This window comes from Brachycentrus maculatus, unplaced genomic scaffold (assembly GCF_059751285.1).
Source record: "Brachycentrus maculatus isolate JH-2025_06_01 unplaced genomic scaffold, ASM5975128v1 h1tg000115l, whole genome shotgun sequence".
In the NCBI taxonomy this organism is placed as follows: domain Eukaryota; kingdom Metazoa; phylum Arthropoda; class Insecta; order Trichoptera; family Brachycentridae; genus Brachycentrus; species Brachycentrus maculatus.
In genome coordinates, this window is record NW_028280868.1 from 1,485,413 (window position 1) to 1,510,832 (window position 25,420).

Here is a 25,420-nt window from a genome sequence, read left to right on the forward strand (position 1 = left end):
AGATAGGTACCGCGTTATCGGAAGGAATGTTATAATGGGTTAATGTTTTAAACTGTATTTTTATATTCTAACCAGCAGAAATGTCTGAAATGATTTATTTAAAATTAAAATACAATTTTAAAATATTAATCCCCTCTCCGATATCACGGTACCTATCGCAACGTTATAGGGGGGTTTACTGTAGTACTTGTAAGTGTTCAAGTCAGGAGGAAATAATCAGCGGGTATGTATGAGGAGATGTATTAATGTGGAAGAGGGGAAGATTATTTGCAGACACATTGGTGTGGCGTTATATTCTATCTGCCACCCGTGCGAGATGGTTAGTTATAACCTTACATATAACAGTTTACGTAAACATCAATAAAATAAAAGTTTAGTCATGCGTAAAGTAACGCAAACCTTCGACACTGAATCAACAATCAGAAAATTGAATAAAATAGAGAACGATCATTAAATATTCCACAGATAAGCACGAATATAATTTGTAATTAAAAATCTCGTCGCGTTTATGCGAAGGCGGTAAGTTCCCTTTGAGTTTTTTGACACTTGGGTCTTGAGCGGAGTTTGAAAATGATGTCGAATGCATCGAAACACGTGTCACAATAGATTTTCAGAAATAGTGGTATTTACCAAGTAAAACTTAACTTAAAAAAGTTTTGTATCAAATTGAGGCACATTTAATATTGACATCTCATCCTGATAATCCAGTGTCTGATATAAAAAATCACGCTAATATTGTTCAATGAAAAAAGCTGACCAAATCAGACGAGAGTGACCATTGTTTACCTTGTCTTGTTTCTGGCGCGACTCGACGAGAATGACCATTAATTAGTCTTGTTTCTAACACGACTTGACAAGAGTGACCAATTACCTTGTCTTATTTCTGACGCGACTTGACGGGCGCGACCATTACCTAGTCTTGATTCTAACGCGACTCGGCAAGAGTGACCATTTACCTTGTCTTATTTCTGACGCGACTTGACGGGCGCGACCATTACCTAGTCTTGTTTCTAACGCGACTCGACGAGAGTGACCATATACCTTGTCTTGTTTCTGACGCGACTCGACGAGAGTGGCCATTTCCTTGTCTTGTTTGTGACGCGACTTGACAAGAGTGAGCATTACCTTGTCCTGAAAGCCGGTGACGACCTGTCGCGGCTTGAGGTTGGACTCGCCGTCCAGGTTGCACGTGTCCAGGTAGCAGAGGCCGGCGGGGTCCGAGGAGCGCAGCAGCACGAGGTCGGCGGGCACCACCTCGTTGTTGGACAGATGCACGAGGTCGCCCACGCGCACCTCCTTCCACAGCACCTTCTTGTATCGGTCTATCGAGCTGGAACAGACAACAAAATATATATTACTAATGTTGCAAAAACAAGGCAAGTTGTCGCCCAAAAGCGTGACATTTTTGAAGGCTTAATATACTGTGATATATGAAATATACGAGATTGGACGGGGATCAGCAACGTCGGGGCGCTATTAAGAGCTACCCAAGACAAAGACAATGGTGGATATCCTCACCAAAAAGTTACATTTCCAATATTGCACAAAAAATCATTTTAATGCCAATCTGTTCTGTTTACTGTATTCTATCGAAATCTTAATTAAAATTGCGACAAAACGTGACCAATCCTGTGTTAAACCAATATGAAATCATTAAATCGCACCAAAACTTAACAATTTTACAAGCTAGAATTCCTGATTACTTAAAATCATTTATAATGGAAATGTTACGTATTGATGGGGACCTGACATGAAACAAACAGTGCAATAGTATTGAGGCGCAGGACTGATCACCTTGCCTTCATAATAGTATTAAAGTAATTTATATAGCGCAATTTTAACAAAATATCGCCTCAGGTGGTATAAAATCAATAATCGAAATAATACTGTTTCAATACGATATAGTGTCCTATCCACCATTGGGTGCAATTAAAACCTAGAGAGAAAGGCGAATCAATATTAATCTCGGTGCTTTGTGTGAGTATAGCATCTCAACTGATCTAAATAAAGATTAAAAATAGTGTTATTTTAGCGAATAAAAACATCCACGAAACGTCTTAAATGATGTTTTTATTTGATTTAAATCTGGGTTTATTACTCACGTTAATGGTGTTTCGTTTAATCAAAATATTATTTTCGCTCAAATAAACATCGTTTAAAACGACAGATGGTTCCTTCACTGACGGATGGTTTCACTACCGACCGAAGCCTAGATTCTCCATATTTTTCTAGATTTGACATTACGGGTTCTTTACGAAGTCAAATATATAAAGGTTAAGATACTTTATATCGCTCACTCCTTTCAAGAACGTCATAAATAAAATAAAAAAACTCGATTTTTCAGGAGATCGTTTTTAAAGTTTAAAAATATTATACTATGGATTAAAAATAAATATCAAGCCACTTATTCAACTTTTTACTGTGCAACAGATCTTTTTAGGTAAAACCTGAAGGTTTTTTCTCCATTTGCAAAATATTTAGTATATTAAAAAAAAATTAAACAATACCTTTTCTTCAAAATGCAAAAACAACGCTTTCTACCTTGTAGCGAGTAAATATTAACTTAAAAATATGCCACTTTGCTGGGATATAGCACATTTTCTGGGCATTCCGAAGACATGCTCAACTGAAAATTGACGATTTTTGATTAATGACGTTCATGAAAAGAGTGAGCGATATGTTAATATAATGATAATCCAGACTATATTAGATAAAAACAAGGTCATAGGTCAAGAAAATATATCGGCCAGGTGACAGGAAAATATAATAACTTTTGTCGTAAAACATACACACGTTTTACGTTAAAACGCCGGAAATTGAAACCGGAAGTTTATGCATACTAAAAAAATAACCTAATTTGACTATTTCTATTCGTGAGTGGAAACCACAATTTAAAACCAATTCACGCAAATAAGAGTCATATTACCGGAAAATGTTTTTCACGGATAACATTCGTGATTCCAATAATTATTGTTTACCGTCCGTTCGGAAGCCATTATCGAAATTATTAGATTGATGAAAAATTGTAAATATTTTTTCCGTTCTGGGTAGAACTCGGTGCGTACGTGAATAAAATATAAACTGATTTTTTGGAGAAATATTGATTAGTAGTTGAAAGCATAATATGACAATCGCATGTGATAAAAAAATGTATAGGCCAATAACATACCGTCACGGAATCTAGGAATACTGTACACATGTTTTTAGAAAGAAAAAAACTCTCATAATAAAATTTCAAAAATTATCTAGCTATATTACCCGTTTTACAAATTTTGTACTTAAGATTGTACTCGCAAATATACGATTCGCGACCGGCTGCGCGAGGAGCCAGACGTGTGTCCGCATACAATATATATTTTTTCAGAATATTTTTTATTTCAATATCCATATACTTATTGCAATTTTTTTTTTAATCTTTAAATAACTTTGCGTTGCGGGCTATCGATTATTCTGCCTTAAATACGTCAATATCAGTTTTTACTTCGAAACAGTTTTCGCAAGGCGAAATGCCTGTTACTAAAACAAGTATATTTGTAACTGCGATGAAAAAAGTATATAAAAAAAAATTCGACGCAAAAAATATCTTTAATTTTCTTTCGTGGTTTTTCCTACATTTAAATTAGTAGATCTGTGGTGTCATAATAAAAAATTACTACTATTTTAAGTGGTTTATTTATGTATTTTTACATTTTAATTTCATTTTTACAATCATTTCGATGTACACGCATTACTTTTTATTTAACAATATATTAATATAACATACATTATTTATAAACAAAATCCCACGTATACATAACCTGTGTGTGGATATACAATATAATTCAATATACGCTATGGTTTAGAGCTAATTTTTATCATGAACCAGAAAAATTTATGGAAAAATAAAATAAAGAGTAAAAAGAAAAGGTATGAAATAAGAAATAGTAAAATAAATAAGAAAATAAAATTTAGAGAAATACTTAATTTATATGATCATTCTTTCAAAAAATATAATTCCTTCATTTTTATACCGGACTAATCATCGGACAGGTGTCAATGACCTTCTCATGGAAACCGTAAAGTGTTAAATCCAATAAATTAGCAAACGTGTTGGGAAAACAACTAATATTATTTGAAAGTTGCAATAGTCGCCATTTGTATTTTAGTTTGTTTATTTTGTCGACGTCACATTTTAGCCAAAGGGTGATAATTATATTATTTCGCGAAAGTGGGCGGTCTGTTTGGGCAAATATAACTTGTTTAGTTAGAGCAAATAATCAGAAATAAATCCTCAAACATAACGATACAATTTTCAATTACTTTGCGGAAAACATATAACAGAAAATAAATTAACGCATTCGATCGAACCTTGAACCTTGTTATTCGAAAAATCGCAGCCCTATCGACTGAGCAATTCTGTCGGTGTTATATAGTATGCGACAAATGTATTGCATACTATATAATAAAATAACCAATATACTTTTTTCCACATATATTTTATTTGACCAGTGACCGGGTTTCGTCGTTAACAACATTATCAGACCGGTGGGAGGCTAGACAAAATTCTAATATAAAAAATGTTATATACACAACAGAGCAGGGGTTGAAAAGCACGATTTTCAATAATTTTTCTGTCGATAAATACGAAACCCGTTCACTGGTCGAATAAAATAGAAGGGGAAAAAACTATAAATATACGTTTTGTGTTATTATACGAGTACATAAGATTACTTCTGAAAAATTACCATATTTCAAAATGTGGAAGCGCTAAAAACCATGCCAGAAAACAAAACAATTATTATTTATTTATGTTTTGTATTTAAAAATATTGTAAAAAAAATCACTACGCTTTTCACAACATTTTTAGCTACTGAAGAGTGCAGCTAGTCGACCGATCAGTCAGCTTGAAAATTGACCAACTAGTCGGTAGTCGGCCCAACTGGTGGTCGGAAAATTACTACTTTATAAATATTAACAAAGTTTTTTTAAATATTTTCTACCCCACTCTCCAAATTGTTTGATCTCCCCTATAATTTACGAGGACGTTACAAAGTGGCATCTATCTATTTAAATTTGCCATTAAATTGGCACTTACCACGTTAGAGACAACACGTAATACTTCGTTAATAGATCTGCCCGGCGGGCCTCCGTTCAATCAATATTAGTTTAGCAATATTGGCGAAACCCAAACTCCATCAATAACTCAATAACAGTACCCGGTATCCGCGTCATCACCGCGCATAGTGGCGACTGGAACACCGAGAAACTCAATTGAAAACTTCATAATTGAATTGATAAACATACGCGTCGCTTCTTGGAGTCGGGAAGAGGAAAATTTCGCGATGGAAAAACTGAAACCAATTACTTATTTGAATGCGTACATTGGCAAGCTAATTAATATTATTCATTTTATCTTTCAATATTAATATTATTCATTTTATCTTTCAATATTAATATTATTCATTTTATCTTTCAATGTTAATATTATTCATTTTATCTTTCAATACTAATATTATTCATTTTATCTTTCAATATTAATATTATTCATTTTATCTTTCAATGTTAATATTATTCATTTTATCTTTCAATACTAATATTATTCATTTTATCTTTCAATATTAATATTATTCATTTTATCTTTCAATGTTAATATTATTCATTTTATCTTTCAATACTAATATTATTCATTTTATCTTTCAATATTAATATTATTCATTTTATCAGAATCTGGATTATTCACCCTACAGATGAGATGTCAATTTATAGGTGTCTTAACCCTTTCCGGTCCTATGTCGAATGTCATTCGACATTTTTTTCTTCATCAGTTTAGTGTTAAAATACAAGCAAACATTTTTTTTCTCACTCGTATTAAGTGTAAAATATAATAATTTAAGTGTAGTTTTATTTTTAAAAAAACTTGGATGTATTGTTTAACTTTGTAATGTTGTTAATCTATTGTGGACCTAGTGGAATTTTTATTTTTTGTTTATGGACCGGAAAGGGTTAACTCGATATGAAACCTCTATCGTTCCTCTTTATTTGAAAGAAGATGAAAGTCTAAGCATCCCAGCCTGGCATTTGACAGACTTCATATAAAGAGGAACAACAGATGTTTCATATCAATATAAGACACCTTTAAATTATAATATTCTCAATATTATTAATATTTAAAGGTTTATAAAATTAAACAAATTTGTTTTAACCCCTTTTATTATAAGTACACTTTAACCTACCGGTTTCGTCAAGAACCTTGTCATCATCAGGGTTTATGTTCTAAATTCTAAAATATTAAATTATAATACTCTCAATATTATTAATATTTAAAGCTTTATAAAATAAAACAACTTTATTTTAAGCACTTTTTATTGGTACACTTTATCCAACCGGTTTCGACAAGAACCTTGTCATCATCAGGGTTTATGTACTAAATTCTAAAACACTAAATACTCATAGTTAATTACCCTTCCCTTACCAAAAACTTCCACGCACTCCATACACCATATGAAAATACGATTTAGAAAATATGATTTAAAAACTCCTAAATGTTGTTTTTATTGTGCGTTGTGTATTAAAATAATAATAATGCAATATATAAAGCGTTTACTTTGTGGTTAGTCATTTTGACTTATTTATTTTTTTACAAAAATGTTAGTAATATTAGTTTATAACCACTCACCGATCATCGGTGAGTGGTTTTATACTAGTATTACTAACATTATTGTAAAAAAAATATACAAGTACCTTTAAATTAAATTAATATTTTTCAACTTTCCATAGTAAGAAAGCAAAATGAAAACTTTGTGTAAATATAACAACGTAGGTACTACGTGACACGCGTGTGAAAGGGATTATCTCTTACGAGAGTGTGGCATAATGTATGGAAGTGAAACATGGTGTTGGCAAAAGAAGTATGAAACTAGACCGAATGCAGTCGAAATGCGAGAGATCGCATTTCGAGCATTCGAAAGGTAAATGATCAACGAGCGCCGTGGCGTAGTCGGGTAGACTAAAAACTAATTTATGAGAAAAATTTAGTTGGAATTGAAGCAGAGGAAGGGCAAGGAAAACTTGGCATGATCAAGCATTTCAAATACGTACTTAAAAGTGGTCAGGTCACATTTAAAACATAGTATGTTTTGGTCCATTCCATTATGACGTACAATCGAAAAAAATACAATTATTACAAAATTTCACAATTTCACATATCCTGCATAATAATTACACATACCCATATATTAAACATACAAATAAAATAAAAGATTTATCATTCGCGCTATCAGTAAAATTTAACTTTTTTTGTGTCAACACGTAAAAGAGGAGTGGGCCAAGGTGAAACAACTAATTGACCTGAACGAAAGCCACCCCACCCCTACATGGCTGCCTTGTCGGATCGTTTAAAAAACGAACAAATCACCACCAACCCTGCCCAAGTCCTACCCAATGTTGACACAAAAACGTAACTTAATGTGAGCAGTCATCATTAAATACCCGAATACGGTGAATGACAAGCCTTGACCTATGATTCATACAAGATAGCATTTTTTCCTCGTGCATAATTAAGTATAAAATGAACCATTAGTGAATGAAATTTACCACGAAAAGTTCGATGAAATTTAAAATACATTTATCAAACGAAGAGTCGTGTATACAACATTTTGAGTGTGTCCAAATACTTGTTCACAAAATCTGCATTATCTCCAATTACAGGAGTTATATTCATATTATTTTTTGACATCTCATCAAAGATGAAGAAGAATATGGAAGTACGGGTATGTTACACGTGTGTAAGCATGTCACACGTGTATAAAGTGATCATTTAAACAAGCGTATGACGGTCGTCAGCCCCGTAAATGCCCAGACTTCCATATTCTTCTTCATCTTTGATGAGATGTCAAAAAATAGATGCAATAATTTGTTATCTTCTCGTTAGATGGGTGAAATTAATACGCGTCCTTCGGTTTTTCGGGGACATTGTCTAAAAGAGACGAAAAGTTAATGGTCATGGGAGGCGTCGAAGGTTATAAGTAGAAGAAAAGAAAGATCGACTGATTAAAGACTGCCACAAGTTGATTAGTGGTTGGAGCGATGCTGATCGCGGTATGTCGGAAGAGGTGGAAAACAACTAGACAAGATGGAAAACTATAATGAAGGAGAATAAACGTCGGAGCCGGGAATTGTAGAACAACTATGACCAATATTTACGAAGCTAAATGTAGTGGAGTGAAGCGGTGAACGCTGCTTTGCCCTCTTTTTTTCTCTCCCACATAATGCATACTGGAAAGCACTATAGTAAAAGTGTAAGAATCCCTTACCCGTAGCATGACCTTGCATTTATAAGCAGGGTGCAAAAAAGTAAAAGAGAAAAAAAAACTAGACAAAATGTTTCGAGCTGAGAAGGTAGTACAACCCTCAATAATGGAACAACAACGCCAAAGAAGAAAATAAGTGTTATTTACTACACATTATAGAAAAAAAAAAGTCATAAACGTTACATACAACATATTTTATTAGAAAAACCCAGCTGAAATTCAGTGAATTATCGGGCCTCCTCATCAGCGGTCGTATTTTTCTACGCATTACATTTGAACATGTGATGGACATGTGATTTTGGAGTACGATAAAGGTTACGTGGCACTGGAATGCGGCGGAGGGAGGTGGTGGATCATTTATTCATCCCCTACGCGATAGCAAATTCGGGCGGACATGTTCATTGAAAAACCAAACTTGAATAATACATATGACAGTGTAGTGCTGTTTGGCGTGACTAATTTGTTTCCAGCAAGCCATATAACTAAATACTATTTTATGAATGTATGCATATTATATTAACAATATTCAATTTCAAGGATACGTTAAGTAATGATTATAGGTTATAAGGACTTTTACAAAAATCTTTTTAAGGATTGTTTTAAATATAACAATAATAATAATAAACACAACAACATAACAACTCTTTTCGGTTATGACCTATCATAGTATATTCAATTTTTAGCATAGGTATCGTGTGTGTTTGACATTTAAAACAAATCAAAAATTCGTCAAATATTGATCAAGAATCGATTTTTTATAAATATTAATTTTTCTTTTTAATTTATTGGCAAAGCACCCAATTTTGGGTGATACCTGCTATATTAATTATTTGCTCTGATAACAAAACCAACTGTCAAACTGGAGTTTCTTGAACTTTCGAAAGCATGGAGAAAATGTATGAAATTATTAGTAATTTCAAATTTCTGTTTATTGTCGTTGGAAATTACGCTAAGCTTAACGATACTGAACTGCATTTACATTGATTTAAAGCACATAGGATACAGAGCAACAGTAATTTACTAGATAATACTTGTAAATGGATGAGGGTATAATACAGGTGGTAAGATGGGCCTTAACGATTTTTATATTGAATTTTCGTAACAAGGTCAAATATAAACGTGATTTCTGAATACGGTCAAAATTACAACTAGTCTGTGCTTTAAGTATTCAAGCTCATTGCTAAAATTCGCCTACTGTAAAACCGACACAGCTCCAAAATCACTAAATTCAGAAAAATAAACTTCAGTGAAGAATTATAGTAATGCTATTAATTTATCGTTTTTACGAGTAATTTTCAGGTTCAACAAATGTTACTTACCTAGTAATTATGCCACAGGGAATCGTGTCTCGTGCCATATTAGTAGAAATTTATATGATGGTTTTATTGTTTTAGTTAGGGTCAGAAAATAAAATAAACATGTGGATATTGCTTATCGTGTTTCGTTTTATCTTCCACTATCTGCCAACACGTAATACGATGTGTCGCTTGAATGTTTTATGCTGCACTGTGTGCATAGCTTCGTTCTCGACACTACACAATTAAAAAATAAATATTCTTCAATTTTTTTCCTCATTTTAATTTAGCAAAACGGAATGTATACAATCAAACAACTACTACATAGTTTTTATTACACTTTACTTCCATTTTATTTGACCAGTGACTGGGTTTTATTGTTACATAGATCTTTCCACTTTATTTGACCAGTGACTGGGTTTTATTGTTACATAGATCTTTCCACTTTATTTGACCAGTGACTGGGTTTTATCATTGCATATATTTTTCCACTTTATTTCCATTTCATTCGGCTAGTGCAGCGGTCGGGAAACTTTTTTAACTATTACCCCAAATATTATTACGTAAGTCGATATTAACCCCTCCCCCCCCATTTGAAAAGACAATAAATGTATGATATTTAAAGTAAAACTTATTTATTGAATTAATTTACACGAAAAAGAACAAAAAAAAGTTACATGAAAATAGTAAGTATGTAATAGACAAACAAAACGAAATTCTCAAATGGATCAAACGAAAATTCTGGTTTTCCGGTTTCCTTTTCAGTTTTTGGAGTAATGATGATGCTTCGTGTTTGATACAATTACTTAAAAATTGGGACTTTTTGATGTTGGAGCAACTTGAATAGTCTCCAGCGGTTAATCGATTTCTGAATTGTTTAAATTAGTAAAAATACTAGCACGTTTATGAAATAGCACTCTAGGGAAAATATTACCCTTATTACCCCAAAATATTCATTTTTACCCGATTTGGGGTAATTTACCCCGGTGGACTAGTGACTGGGATCTATTGTTAACAACATCATCAGACTGGCACCAGTTAGGTTCCACTAAAATTTTTAGTACAAAACTTAAATCTAACTATAGAGGACTATGTCTGCCTCGTTAGTGTAATGGTCAGCTCGCTCGGCTACCGTTCTGGAGGTCCCGGGTTCGATTCTCAGGGGGGGATCAAATAAACAAGTGATTTTTTCACTCTAATATTTATTCAATATTACCCTAGACTGGTACCTGAAGCGGGGAGGGCTGATCACCTTTCCTTCATGTTTTAACGATCAAGATAACACTGCGTTTATATGATGCAGTGCCCTATGCACCATTGGGTGCGGATAAGGATTTGAAGAATAGAGGACACCTAACTGTTGCTAAGCAAAGAAGAAAAAAATCCCAGCGATTGGTCCTTAAACACTAGAACTATGATAACATTGTCTTTATATGATATACGATCAACCACATAATGCTAGATCGCATTATCAAATACACCTAGAGAAATTTTTAAAGGTCTATTTGATATCTTTATAACCAAGCAAATGATAAAAAGATTAAAAAGATCCGACCTATAGTAAATGAACTTCTATCAGACGTCTGCAAGCAGACATGCGTACCTAGTTCCTAACTGCAAAGCTAACGACTCGGTCATTAAGTCAGTATTTTGGTTGGTTGTGGATGGATATTAAAATTGATGCGTCCAATATTGCATTTTTTATCTATCGTGGAGTGGAAACTATTCCTGTATACTGTTATATCATTCCAAATTATGGACCAATCCTCCGACTAATGGACGAAACGGTAAAACTACACTGCACTTGATCATTCTAAATGGGGAAAAATTTTAATCACGAATACAAAATATTTTGTATAACATTTCATTTATTTATTATTTACTAGGTGTACCCGGCCACGTGTTGCTATGGCTCGCTCGAGTTAAATGGAAAAGAAAAGAAAAAGAAAGCACACATTTCTAATACATATACCGTAATTTCACAATGCTTGAAATGAAATCTAAAACATTGAAAATGTTCGCCATGAGCAGTCTTTAGTTTCGCATGTTTTGTTGTTACGTTCAACAGATGGCGATGCCATCACGGTAAAAAATATGTTTAAAAAAAGTGCTAAACACAGGTGTCACCTGTAACTCTTGATCTGATCAAATTTAAGCATTTTAAATTCTTGATCATATAAAAATTTCCTTGGTCTTCAAATACTTCTATTTTCAACTATATTCACGTAATAAATTTCTTTTAACTTTTTTACTCACTCGTTCGATCCACACGTCCAAATCATCTCGACACACTTTTTATTAATTTTATCGATAATGCTTATTTCAGCCTTGCATTCTTTCCTTATTTCACCATTAAAACGTCTATCATCCATCGTTTTGCCGCAAATTCGTCTGAAAGGTCTTCCTCACACCGTTTATAGCTTTTTCAGAATAGATCCATAAATAATTTGTTAAAAAAAATTATACCGTGAGATTTTTTATACTTTTACGTTTACGTTCTTTCATATTTCGCATACAGTTCATCCCAGTTGGTACTTGTAATTTAATTATAGGTAAGGAATAATTTATAAGTCACGGTAGCCGGTGTTGGTAGTACTGTTAATACGGTTTTATGTAATAATTACTTTCACGTTGTAACAAGTAATGGATGGCCCGAAATGCACGAGGTGATTCGCAGTTTCGTTTCGGCATTTTGAATCGTCTAAATTACGAATCGAGTTACACCAAAAACAATCCAGAAAATCAACCGTTAAAGGTAGACAACTGAGCATTTAGTCTGGTCGGGGCTGGAATTACAGTGAAAAAGTAAAGCGTTAACTAGGTAGTGTAGATAAATTTTACCATATTTCTGATCTTTTATGTCTATGTTTTTAAACGAGTCGTCGATCGGTTTTGTGAGAAAGTTAATCATACCGAAAAGAAAATAACATTTGCTTTTTATTTATTAATTTATTTTATTTATATTTAATAAACACCGCACACTTATTGAAATCTATTGTAATACGTGTTTCAAAACATCAAACACCAAACACCATATACGTCATTAATTGATTCGTTCAATTGAAGTCACATTGTGATAATATTTGATTTGTAAATGCCACCATTTCTTAAAATCTACTGACACACGTCTTTCGATGCATTCAATATTATTATCAAACAAATAGAATCAAATAAAAAGTAGTATTGACAAAGTGAAATTGAAATTGAATTGAAAAAAAAACCCGTGACTGGCGTTTAATAATGATGTAAAATGCATCTAAACACGGAGAACAATATACATATTTATAAGTGTGATTTACCAAGCAAAATTTTAATTAAAAAAACATGAATAGATATTATCTCAAAGTGACTGCTTCGTTAAATTAATTAAAATAATAAATATTTAATTATTTTTCATTTTTTTGCCTCTCAAATACAGCTTTTTATTTTGTTTTATTTTGCTATATTGTGAACAATATATTAATTTTTTATCTGAATGGCAAATAACGAGAAGACAAGGTGAAATATCAAACTAACTAACTAAGCAAGAAAGAAACAAACAAACAAAAAAACATTACAAGTACTACCTAAGATACGAGTAGATCCATCTACTAGGGAAATTAATATTATGAGGATTTTTACGTTAAACAAAATAATATTTCGAAAAAATACCTGATTCCAGCTCTACAAATTGGTCGATTACATGCTAAGATATTAACATTTTTCTTTCTCTGTGTTGATTGCGATATTCGTAAAAGAAGACATCAGTTTTTATTTGTATAAATAAATCAAATTAATTGCTCGTTTGTAACACACACGGAGTCGTTACGTACGTATAATGTCGTAAATTTGAGAAAACAAGAATGTGGTAATACAAGACACATCGCATACCAGGGCTGGAATTACAGTGAAATGGCAACGACTTAACTACTTAGTGTAGATAACTTTAACATTATTTCTGGATTTTGGTTCTAAGGACTAAGGCATTTTGAAATGTGCCGTCAATCAATATTGTCAGAAAGTTAATTATACCGAAAAAACAAAAATTAAAAAATATATTTTTTACCAAATTGAAATAAAGTCGAATATATTCGCACTACGAAGTTAAAACGTTGATTTCCGTATGTAATCAATCCCCTGAACTGAAACTAGAGTGGCACTATAGCGCGTTAGCTTAATATTATCTACACTACGTAGTTAAAGCATTTTCTTTCCACTGTATTCGACTACAAAGCAAGTAAAAATCTGTTTTTATTTTTAAGATAAATTGTATGATAATAGTGAGTTTCTGTGTTCAGCTATTCAAACTTTAAACCAAACAATTATTTTTTGCAAATAATTTCATAAGGAAGCAAAATCACATTTCGCCCATTCACAAAATGGTAGTCGTATTGCTTTGCTACTACTTATCTTTATCCGCACCTAATAGTGCATAGGGCTCTGCATCGTATTGAAGCAGTGTTACCTTGATCTTTACTTACATAAAGGAAAAGAGATTACTCTGCGCTTGACCTCCCGTCCCTGGGAATCGAACCCGGGGCCTCCAGGACGGTAGCTAAACGCGCTAACCATTACACTACGGGGGCTTTGCATACACAAACTCGCAAAAAATAAATTGAAAAATTTATTAATGAAAAATAAAACAGCGAAACAACAAATTGATTTGATGTAATTTTGTGAGCAATATTTTAATGGACCAATAAAGACCCAGTAGAAGCCAATTACGAGTAGTCGTCAGAAATTTAGACAAGACAATAAAATATCGAAAAAGTAACATAAAAACTCAATTGATTTATCATTGAACAAGTGGACTCACAAGAGGTGACACGATCAATCAAATATTAATAAAACTATTAATAAAACTGCACTTCAATTCATAAAAGAAAATAGAGTTCGTAAAATCCAGAAAACTCTAAAAAAATATTTATTAATTGATTTGGCATTAACTTTATGGAAAAGGTTGATGATTTTATAAAAATTAACTGTTGATATTATTTTTGACATCTCATCAAAGATGAGTGGTGATACACACGTGTAACAATCGCCGTGGTGAATGTTACACGTGTGTAAAGTGATCAGTCAAACCAGCCTATGACGGTCGTCAGCCCCGTGAATGCCCAAACTTCCATATTCTTCCTCATCTTTGATGAGATCTCAAAAAATAATGTGAAAAATAACTCCTGTAATTGGAGATAATCCAGATTTGTGAACAAGTATTTGGACACACTCAAAATGTTGTAAATAAACTTTTGATTTTTTTTATGTTAACACTAGTTCAAGAACTATAGATGTCCTCTTCAACGCGTGACAATACAAACTGGTGCTGTTTGTATTTTCAAATGTTGATGAACATCTGTAGTTCTCGAAACTAGTCGCGTTTGCATTAATAAACTCAAAAAATGGTATGATAAGCGTTTTATTTTTCTATGTAAATGTTCATCTAGTATTTTTTACTTTTTAATTCCAAAAATATTTTTAAAAACAAAAATACCAATTTAATCAAATATTTTCAATTCCAAAAGTATTTTTAATTCCAAAAATAAAAATAACAATTATTTTTTTTAAATATTGATTTTCTCCAAACTGACAAATAAAGACGATTAAATTAGCCAAAGAAGTTATGTAAAATATATCAATGCGGGCTTATATGACATTACACTCTCAAAATATTAATCAAAAATCAATTTAAAAAATATATTTTAAAAAAACTAGTAGAATATTAAACAAACACTTTAATTCAATTATATAAAGGGAATAATTATATAAGAGATCAGAACATTTAAAAGCTGCTTACGACAGGTACACACACTTGACGATAATAGTCGACTTGGGGGGAAAACGAGATAATCCAGACTTTTTTATATAAGCGACGTCTGACAGACTGTATGTGGTACGGGAGACCCTCCTCTATATATGTATTAATATTATTTGTGATATAAAATTATATCCACAGACTATTATTTTTTCGTATTAATGTCAAGGATTGGTAGAACATTTAACATTGCATGCATTGCACACGCCTCTGCGTTTTTTTTTCAAGCATTTGCAAGTCGATATAATAGTATCTATGTGCTTTTGTATCCTTCGACAAGAATCCTAACACCGAATTAAGAAATTCTTGTGAAGGGGTCATTCTCAATATTAGCATTCGATCATTCTATTCAGAGCACAAATATGATTGCGTATTGCGTATTTTTAGCTCTTAATATACTAACAATATAACATGAAAACCGCTACGAGTGTCAGAAATGAAGATCTAATGAGCATATCTGGCAAGAGTCTACGAGATAGGATAAGTACGAATAACACCCGGATAGGAGTAATATGCGAGATCGAAGATGTCGTTGTGGGGAAGACAACGAAGGAGATAATGCACACGTGAGGAAAATCGAACCATCCCGATTCCCCCACATTGCATTTCACGGTCAACCCCAAGGTAGACGATTCCCGGGCAGACCACCAAAGAGATGGATTTACAGCTGGGAATCGACATTTCAGGAGGCTAACCATTCTTAAAAACAGCCCATAAGGCCTACACCAAAAAGAAGTAAAAGAATACCTGAAAACGTTAGGCTCTTAAGAAATAAACATCGAGAAAAAGTAAAATAAAAAAAAACTAATTCCGCCCCTGTGACCAAAGAAATAACAATTACCTAATTAGGCACATCTGTAAACAAAATGTGGTTTTATTTTTGAAAACATTTTTTTATTCCAAATCTTGGGGTTTTTTGAATGGCAACTAATCCAAATGTGTTTGATAAAATTATTAAAATTGATTGTAGGATGGTAGGATATTTGAGGTACTGAAAGGAACATTCGTTTGCAGAAATTCCCAACTGTCATTTTGCAACAGCTAGCCATGCTTTTAGCTAATATGCCCGATTTTATTGTGGCGCTAAATGGACTTGATTCGACTAGAGCACATTTTCCCTGCTAGATTGAAGTCGTAGATACATAAATTAAGCCAATAAAAATTTATTGCCACCATACAAAGATATTAACTCTAACGATTCGAGTGACTTGAAAATGGCAATTGCAAAAGTCATTACTAGTATGATCGTGGCAACAGTTATCACTATTGAAAATTATATTATTGATTGTATTGTATTTGAGGCGTTGACAGCCAGACGAACTCACGCGACCGTTTGACTAAATAATCGTGACTTTTTTCTAAAACATAACAAAGACAACGATTAACGTTTTTGGTAAAAATAAGTAAAAAAAAATAAGTACTTTTTGACATCTCACATAGCTTAAGAATAATATAGTCTGGATTATCAGAGGTTACGACTTGTCATAGGCTGGTTATAGATTTGTGAGCAAGAATTTGAATACACCAAAAATTTATTGTAACTGCAGACAGTTGGTAGAATTCCAAATTGATTGTTGGGTAATATCCTAAGACGAAACGCGTCACGTATTAAAATATACATAAATAAATGTAGAATTCAATCCAACAAAAACCGTGTTTTATTTTGGATATATTACCCAACAATGCACCAAAAATGTTGTGAAAAATAAGTCATTTATATAAATTTAGAACAAAACAAATCTTAAATATCGTCCAATTCTGTCATACAATTGAATATCTTCTTCTTAATTATTGGCGCTAAAGTCGATAAGGCTCAAAATCATTTTTTTGTTCATCTGACTAAATACCCGCATCAAAATTATGGCAAATGTCGCTTAAGCTCCTATCGCCTTATTTGCGTAAATTTTACTTTTTTAATGATTAATATAATAATAATAATAATAATAAAACCCTTATCCGCACCCCAATGGTGCATAGGGCACTGTGTCATATAAACGCAGTGTTATCTTGATCGTTTATACATGAAGGAAAGGTGATCAGTCCTCAGGTACCAGTCCATAAATAAAATAATATTACAGTGAAAAAATCACTTATATTTATTTTACCCCCCTTGGGAATCGAACCCGGGACCTCCAGAACGGTAGCCGAGCGTGCTGACCATTACACTACGGAGGCGGACAAAATGATCAATATACATATTTTAAAATACAGATATTTGAAAAAATAATTGAAAAAAAAACCTTTAAAAATTAATCGAATAAGGGGGAGAGCTCGCAATCAGAGAGTGACCACCCCGTGAGGGTGCAGCGTATCTCCAAATCATTTTTTTTTTAAATGTATATTGGAATTTTTTTTTTTAAATTTATATTGAAAAAATACTATATATATTTTTAACTCCTTACTTTTCAATAACCCCTTTGATTTTAAAATTATGTGTTAATTTCGAAGATTTTTTTTTCAATACATTAACGGTGTTTTAAGAAGAAAAAATCAGCTTAAATGTTACTCGGGTTTCAAGAAATTTATAGTGCAGGGTATTGGTTACTGGGCCTTAATGTACAATAAATTCGCACTGAAAGTGACGCCTGCAATAGAGGATGAAACGCCATACAAAAATATATCACCTTAAAAAACAACGGCCTTAAAAATCTATGCTCATTTTGAATACTACATTTATTGACATTGGATCATATGTTTGCACCCTCAATGGACGAACAGTAGCGCACGTGGGCTAGAGAACTAATCACGTGGATTAATATACTATAAAGGTAAGCAGTAGCGACGCTGTAGCAATTACTGGAAATGTCACCGTAATGTCAGACCACGAGTCAAAACCCACACATGAATTGACGAATACGTCCTCCCTATAAGCAAACAGTAACCAGATTGTTTCAATAACTGACTTAAATTAAAAAAATATAATAAAAAGTCATGCAGAATGTTACATTTTTACCGATTAACAGAGATTGTTTTGAAATAAATTACAAAGTTGAAATATAAAAGCTTGAGGAGTAATTAATTTAATATTTATGAATTTAAACGATAAATATTTCATATTATTTTTTGACATCTCATCAAAGATGAATAATATGGAAGTCTGGGCATTTACGGTGCTGACGACCGTCATAGGCTGGTTTAAGTGATCACTTTACACACGCGTAACATTCAGCAATTCTACCCATTATTGACAACCACACTACTCAAATTCTTGGAAGTTCTATATATATGAACCAATTTTGAAACATTGTTTTTGAATCACTAGAACTTCACTAGAGACATCTATTGGTGAAATGAAAAGAAGCTTTTTATTGAGCAGAAACTCTTTTATTAGTATGTGAGGTCCGAATCCTGGATTACAATCCCACACATGAGAAATGCCAGAAAATATCATTTTCGGGTCGTCAGCCCCGTAAATGCCCAGACTTCCATATTCTTCTTCATCTTTGATGAGATGTCAAAAAAGGATATGAAAATAACTCCTGTAATTGGAGATAATCCAGATTTTGTGAACAAGTATTTGGACACACTCAAAATGTCGTGAATAGATATTTCAATTATTATTTATAAACCGAGTTAAATAACTATGCGGGACATTTTTGTCAAAAGCTATTTATTCGAAAATTTAGCATGAATTGAGAGAATAGCAAGAATAAATGCAGGGAATAGAATAAACGGTTATTTTAACCTAGAGATTGCTAAAAATATGCCCATGGAAGACAAACAGGCGGTACCGACACTTATGTACGGAAGCGAAACATGGAACTGGCAAGGAAGGATGAAAGCAGAATGAACGCCGTTAAAATGCGTTCCCTCAGACAAATGTGTGGAAAATCACTGTATGACAGAATTAAAAACGAAGACATTAGAAAGAAATGTGAGGCTGAACTAGGGAAAATTGAAAAGATTAATAGGAGTTTGTTAAGGTGATATGGACATGTGGAGCGAATAGGATAATAAGAAAATGACTAAGGAAGTATATGTGAGCAACGGGAGAACAGAACGAGGACATCAATCAGAGCCTACAATCTGGTGGTGTCAGAAGTCTGCATAATCGGAGGGTATGTTTAACTAAATGTATGGCTGTGAATGAGGCTAGGAGTGTATGTCAGGAGAGGAGAGTGTGGCGTTCATCCTCTCTGCCTACCCCTGCGGCGAAACGTCGTAATGGTTGTAGTAGTAGCAGAAGCTGACGCAAAAATCTGAATACCGTACGATGCCGATAATCCACAACGAAATTCAATTGATTAAATCATTAAGAGTAATATTAAATATCCATCCACGCAATAATTTTATGTGCGAATGTGTTTAACTTGACCATTATCGAGGTTAAGGAACTAGATATACACATTACACTGTACATAACCAAGTAGAATGGTGTTAATAAAGCAAGTATAGGCGTGCTAGGTGCTAAATTGTATCCTCGGCTCGTGGAAAGAATAATAAAAACCTAATCTAAAACCTGTTGAACACATACGGTATTTAAAAACGTTTTGTATTCAAACCCATTTGCATTGTTAACAGGAATTTCGACCAAATTTCGGAATAGTATTACATTAATGAAATCAGCATGTAATCAATGTGATAATTCATTAAAATAAATGCAATATTCATAAGGGTAAATAATAAAAAAATAAACAAAGTTTTATTTTTCATATTATTTTTTGACATCTCGTCAAAGGTGAAGAAGAATATGAAATTCCGGGCATTTACGGGGCTGACGACCGTCATAGGCTGGTTTAAGTGATCACTTTACTCACGTGTAACATTCACCAATTCTACCCATAATTGACAACCACACTACTCAAATTCTCGGAAGTTCTATATATATATGAACCAATTTAGAAACATTGTTCTTGAATCATTAGAAATTTACTAGAGACATCTATTGGTTAGATGAAAATAAGCTTTTTATTGAGCAGAAACTCTTATATTATTATGTGAGGTCCGAGTCCTGGATTATAATCACAAACATGAGAAACGCCAGAAAATATCATTTTAATTTTTATTATTTTGGCTTATAATTTGACCAGTTAATTTATTTACAACATTTTGCGTGTGTACAAATCTGGATTATCTCCAATTATAGGAGTTAGTTTTGTTTTAACGCCTTAGTGATGGGATCGAGCTGGTTAGTCGAAAATAGTATTACATTAAATGGTATTACACAAAGTGAACGATGAATTATTAGGAGAGTGTTAAAATAAATTGTGATTTTCAACCTCTTAATAAACAAAGATTTTCTAAAATATTTTAGCAGAAATTATTCCATATGTTTTTTCCTCCTTCTGATCAGGTATTCAATTAATGTGTTATTTCATACCTCATTACAAATTCAAGCGTAATAATACAATACATATATAATATTATATCGGGCTCCATAGCTCTCGATAGATTTGATTAACCTTGAAAATATGTTTAGTAAATAAACTGAAAATAGATTGTGCATTGCTTTAGTGATTTCAATCAACGTTGATTACGTACCAGAAGTGCCCACAATTATAGACCAAGAGTCATATTACAAACGCGTCAACTACGTAGTGTAGACAACTTGAACTTTGATTAACTATGAGTATTTTAATGTTTTTTTTTAGTATTTTAATGTTTTAGAGTTTAATAAACCCTGATTATGACAAGGTTCTTGTCGAAACCGGTAGGTTAAAGTGTACTAATAATAAAAAAGTGGTTAAAACAAAGTTGTTTAATTTTATAAAGTTTATAATTATGCCACAAAGTATCTGCGAATAACATTCAAGAATCTTTAACTTTACTTTATTCGTAAAGACTTTGGATTTTTTAACAGATTGACATTAAGTTAATAAAACCGTTTTTTTTTCATGGGTATGTATTTATTACTGGATTAAAGTATAATTTATCTAAACTACAAAGTTAATGCGCTTGTAATCGTCGCCCAGAAAGAATGCAACCTTACAAGAGGTGAAATACACTAAACAGACGCTGGATATTTGAATTTGTAAACATTCAAACGAGAATTATAGATTACTTGCAGTAAGCACACACAAAGTAAGGATTTTTCTACAAAAAGTAATTAAGTATTTTGAGTTATTAAGTAAAAAAGACATGTAGGTAATATATATCAATGATTGATTGGTTTGTCGTCTTATAATAGACAAAAGACAAAATTTGAGAAAATACAAATTTCTTTATAGTTTTTCTTGTCACAGTCTATTATGAAGTGTTTTTAAAAACTAAAAAGTCAGATTCCAATAAATACGAAATGAAAGAAGAAAATAACTGAAATAAATACGAAATTATTAAGTGCTACAAAAAGTGTTAGAAATCATTCAAATACAATCGTATACCTTCAATAATAAATACAGAAGTATACAAAACCAATCAAGCAAAATAGATGTGCTTAATGGATATTCATTACTCTCTCTCGGTTCAACGCCTGTAATGTTTCTTCACAATTGAGTTTTTGATGTCAAAATATCAAATATACCAGGAGCTAGAAATACACACTACGAGATGAAATTTAAATACTGATCAACGTTGACGGATCGAATAAAAAATCCGAATAATGTAACGACTTCTTCAGGATTCGGTGATTAGTTCATTTCTCATCATCAATCACTCAACGCTAAATCGATTGATTTAAATGATTACCTATAGCCATTTTTTGTAGTCTAAGTAAGTAGTAATATAATAACTTTCTGGTGAAGCGATAAAATAATTCTGAATTACACAATCAATCCGGAAACAATGAATACAAGAAATTGACACCGAAGAACTAAATAAATATGTTATTTCAAAATGTATCATATATCAATATGGCTCGCGTAAATTATTGCATGTTGTGATTTTCGCCATAATTTAACAAGTAAAACAAACGTACCGCCTTCTACTGATAACGCAGATACACATCGTAAGTATCGTATCTACCGCGATATGAAAAAATTAACAAATATAGACGCTTTTCCATAGTGATCGGAACAAAGATACAGGGGGACTGTCATCACATTACAGATTCACAATATATGTACCATATGTATACTTAGGTATGTAGGTAGGTTATTTTTATTTTGTAAACTCTATAGTAAATTAAAAAATAAAGAAAAATTATAAATAATTCACAGCATGCAAGCGATATTCTCGATATTCGATATTCAAACATATGTTCTGATTTAAAAGCAAAATAGATAAGGAATAATATCTATATACGTGTTGTGTCTATTGATAAGAAAAGCGTGTACAATATAAACAATAATAAAGGAAAGTACACATTTTACACAACATTCTGTTTTTCATGCGGTATTTTTATATACGATATATAAAGTAATGTAATGTGTCGATATATATCAGTAAAACATGAATATTACCAAAATACACACGTATACAATACACTTTACACACACATATAATATATATATATATATATATATATATATATATATATATATATATATATATATATATATATATATATATATAATATATATATATATATATATATATATATATATATATATATATATATATATATATATATATATATATATGTATGTATATATATATATATATATATATATATATATATATATATATATATATATATATATATATATATATATATATATATATTATATATATATATATATATATATATATATATATAAATTATGGAATAAGTGTTAAAAATACACACCATTGAAAGTATCCATGTAGATACGTTGAGCATTCTGCTGAAACTGAAAACTGTGGCAGATTTTATTAATTTTCAAATTGAGCTAATCTCAAAATAATATTGCCCGTCTTAGTATTGTTTTGCAGTATGCTCGCGATATTTACAATACTCGTTTTGTATAAAATAAGGCTCTTTCGCACGCTGTTTTATGGAACGCATCTATCGCGCAAAAAGAGAATTTGTACGTTCATATCACAAAACTGTCAACGCGAATACTGTCCTAATAAGAAGTTATTGGTTCAATTTTGCTTAGTTATTAAATAATTCTCCAACATATTACGTGACGTGGTTTATATCAATGACGTCATATTAAAGTATCTCATGATATAATAACTAATGCTACTATCAATAAATTGATTGGTTTAACGATTTCCGGATTACCAGTGACTGTACTTGTGTTTTGACCATTAAAACCCTATTCAGGAATTCAGTGATTTTTTTTACCTTGAAACGAAGAGTATGTACACAAAAAATATATAAAGTCGTTCCTCACCCTTATGTTGTTAAAACTATAATGTAAAAAGTAAAAGAATATCGCTGTATATCCTATTTGCTTAAAATCACTGTAAACGCAGCAAAAAATCGTTAAACTCAACGGAATTTCCAACGACAGTAAGTAGGAACAGTTTATTTTTTACACTTTTGTTTGAAAATTAGTTTTGTTATTCGCGTAAATTATTGATGTTTAATTTACTTTTATTCTATTCGTTTTCAATATTAAATAATAAATTGAAAAATTATATTATATTACTCGCTTTAAACGTAAAAACACACCGTACCTAAGACAGAAACGATATTAGATCGACGACGAACGACATAACAGGGTTACGTTTTTTACTGTTTTTTTTATATTAAAAATAATCAATAACGTCTTTTATGGATTAACTGATATTTAAAAAAATACAAATTGAAGAAAATTAATATTATTTTACAAATTTACAAAAAAATGGTGACAAAAAACATCAAACATCTAATGAATTTGATTAAAACACTATGGACTTTTGAGTAAATAGTATTTAATACAAAGCATCCTTAAAATATATTCCATATTACATTCGGAAATACCGATATTCATATCGAGTATTCAAAGTAATTTTTATGGATTTTTTTATTTACAAACTCATTAACATTATATTATTTTATTTTATTTCAATCTTATTGAAAAATCAAGCAATAACGTATACAATCGAAAAGATTTTGAGCGACAGCATTATATTTATTTTCATAGAAAAATAATAAGAACTAAGGCATTAACAAAAGCAATATTATAATATACATATGGCTACCTGTATAATACGATAATATCGTATGAATGATATTCCACACTAAAACGTTTACACACTTATAATTTTATACCTACATAAGGAATTTCATACGTTCCTTTGTTTTGTAAAATGTCATGAAAACTAAATCGCTTATCGCATTAGGCGCGCCATTTCATAATGTTGCAAGTGTCAAGGCGACAAATCGTTCACTATCCACCATCGTTCACGAATGGTCGATAGGTCGACCCTCCTACGCAACAAACCATATACATACCGGCGTAAACCTCAAATTGTCATTTGTGAGTTTTATGTCTTTCATTATACTTTTAGATATAACTATTGGAATTATTTTTTTCATAAAAAATTGGACATATTTACAATAAACGAGGGTCATCTTCCGATGACGTCTCATCACATTCACAAATAGAGTTTTGTCTAATTTTAAAACGGAAGAGGCATTCTCGAAATACTGCATGACCCGTGAAAATGTAGGTTAATGCATAATTCAATTTATGTTTTTTTTAATGAAAATGCAGACAGTTTTGTATACTTGGGAAGAATGAGAAAAAAGAAGATTTTAATTGGAAACAGAATGTGTGACAGAAGGTATGCAGTTGACAAAATTGTTGAGGCAATAGGGCATAAAGCTCAGGTTAAGTGGTATCTTATTAAGAAAATATGACAAGAATAAGACAAATAAATTAACTATGCGACAAATCTTGATGGATATAAAAAAATGAATGCATTGTTTTGTATCTATTGTGTTGTTTCTAAGGATTAACCTCATTCCCTTATTATTTGACACACATTAACTATTAATTTTTAAATACAACAGAATATGCTATAAATCATTATACATAACAGGTAGGTAGACTTCTTAAAGCAGCTAATAAATATGAAGAAAAACACTTTTGCAATTAATTAAATTTTCTGTTAAACATAAACTTGGTCAACTCCATATAAATGTACCGAACCCAATATGGGGATATCCTTCTTCTGTAAAATTGCATTTTGCGGATTACGATAGTTTACGTGGGAGTGTCGATATATCTATTGACTTCCTTATCACTTCATCGACA

The 25,420-nt window shown here is 31.8% G+C and overlaps 1 protein-coding gene across 1 annotated transcript in view; it reads right to left on the reverse strand.

Annotated features, from left to right (window-relative positions):
- LOC148309929 (phospholipid-transporting ATPase VD-like) overlaps positions 1–25,420 on the reverse strand; it is a 117,717-nt gene that overhangs the window by 21,252 nt on the left and 71,045 nt on the right. The window contains exon 3 of the mRNA XM_088259286.1: positions 1,126–1,330. Coding sequence (XP_088115412.1) covers positions 1,126–1,330 — 205 coding nt within the window. The remainder of the gene's footprint in view (positions 1–1,125; positions 1,331–25,420) is intronic.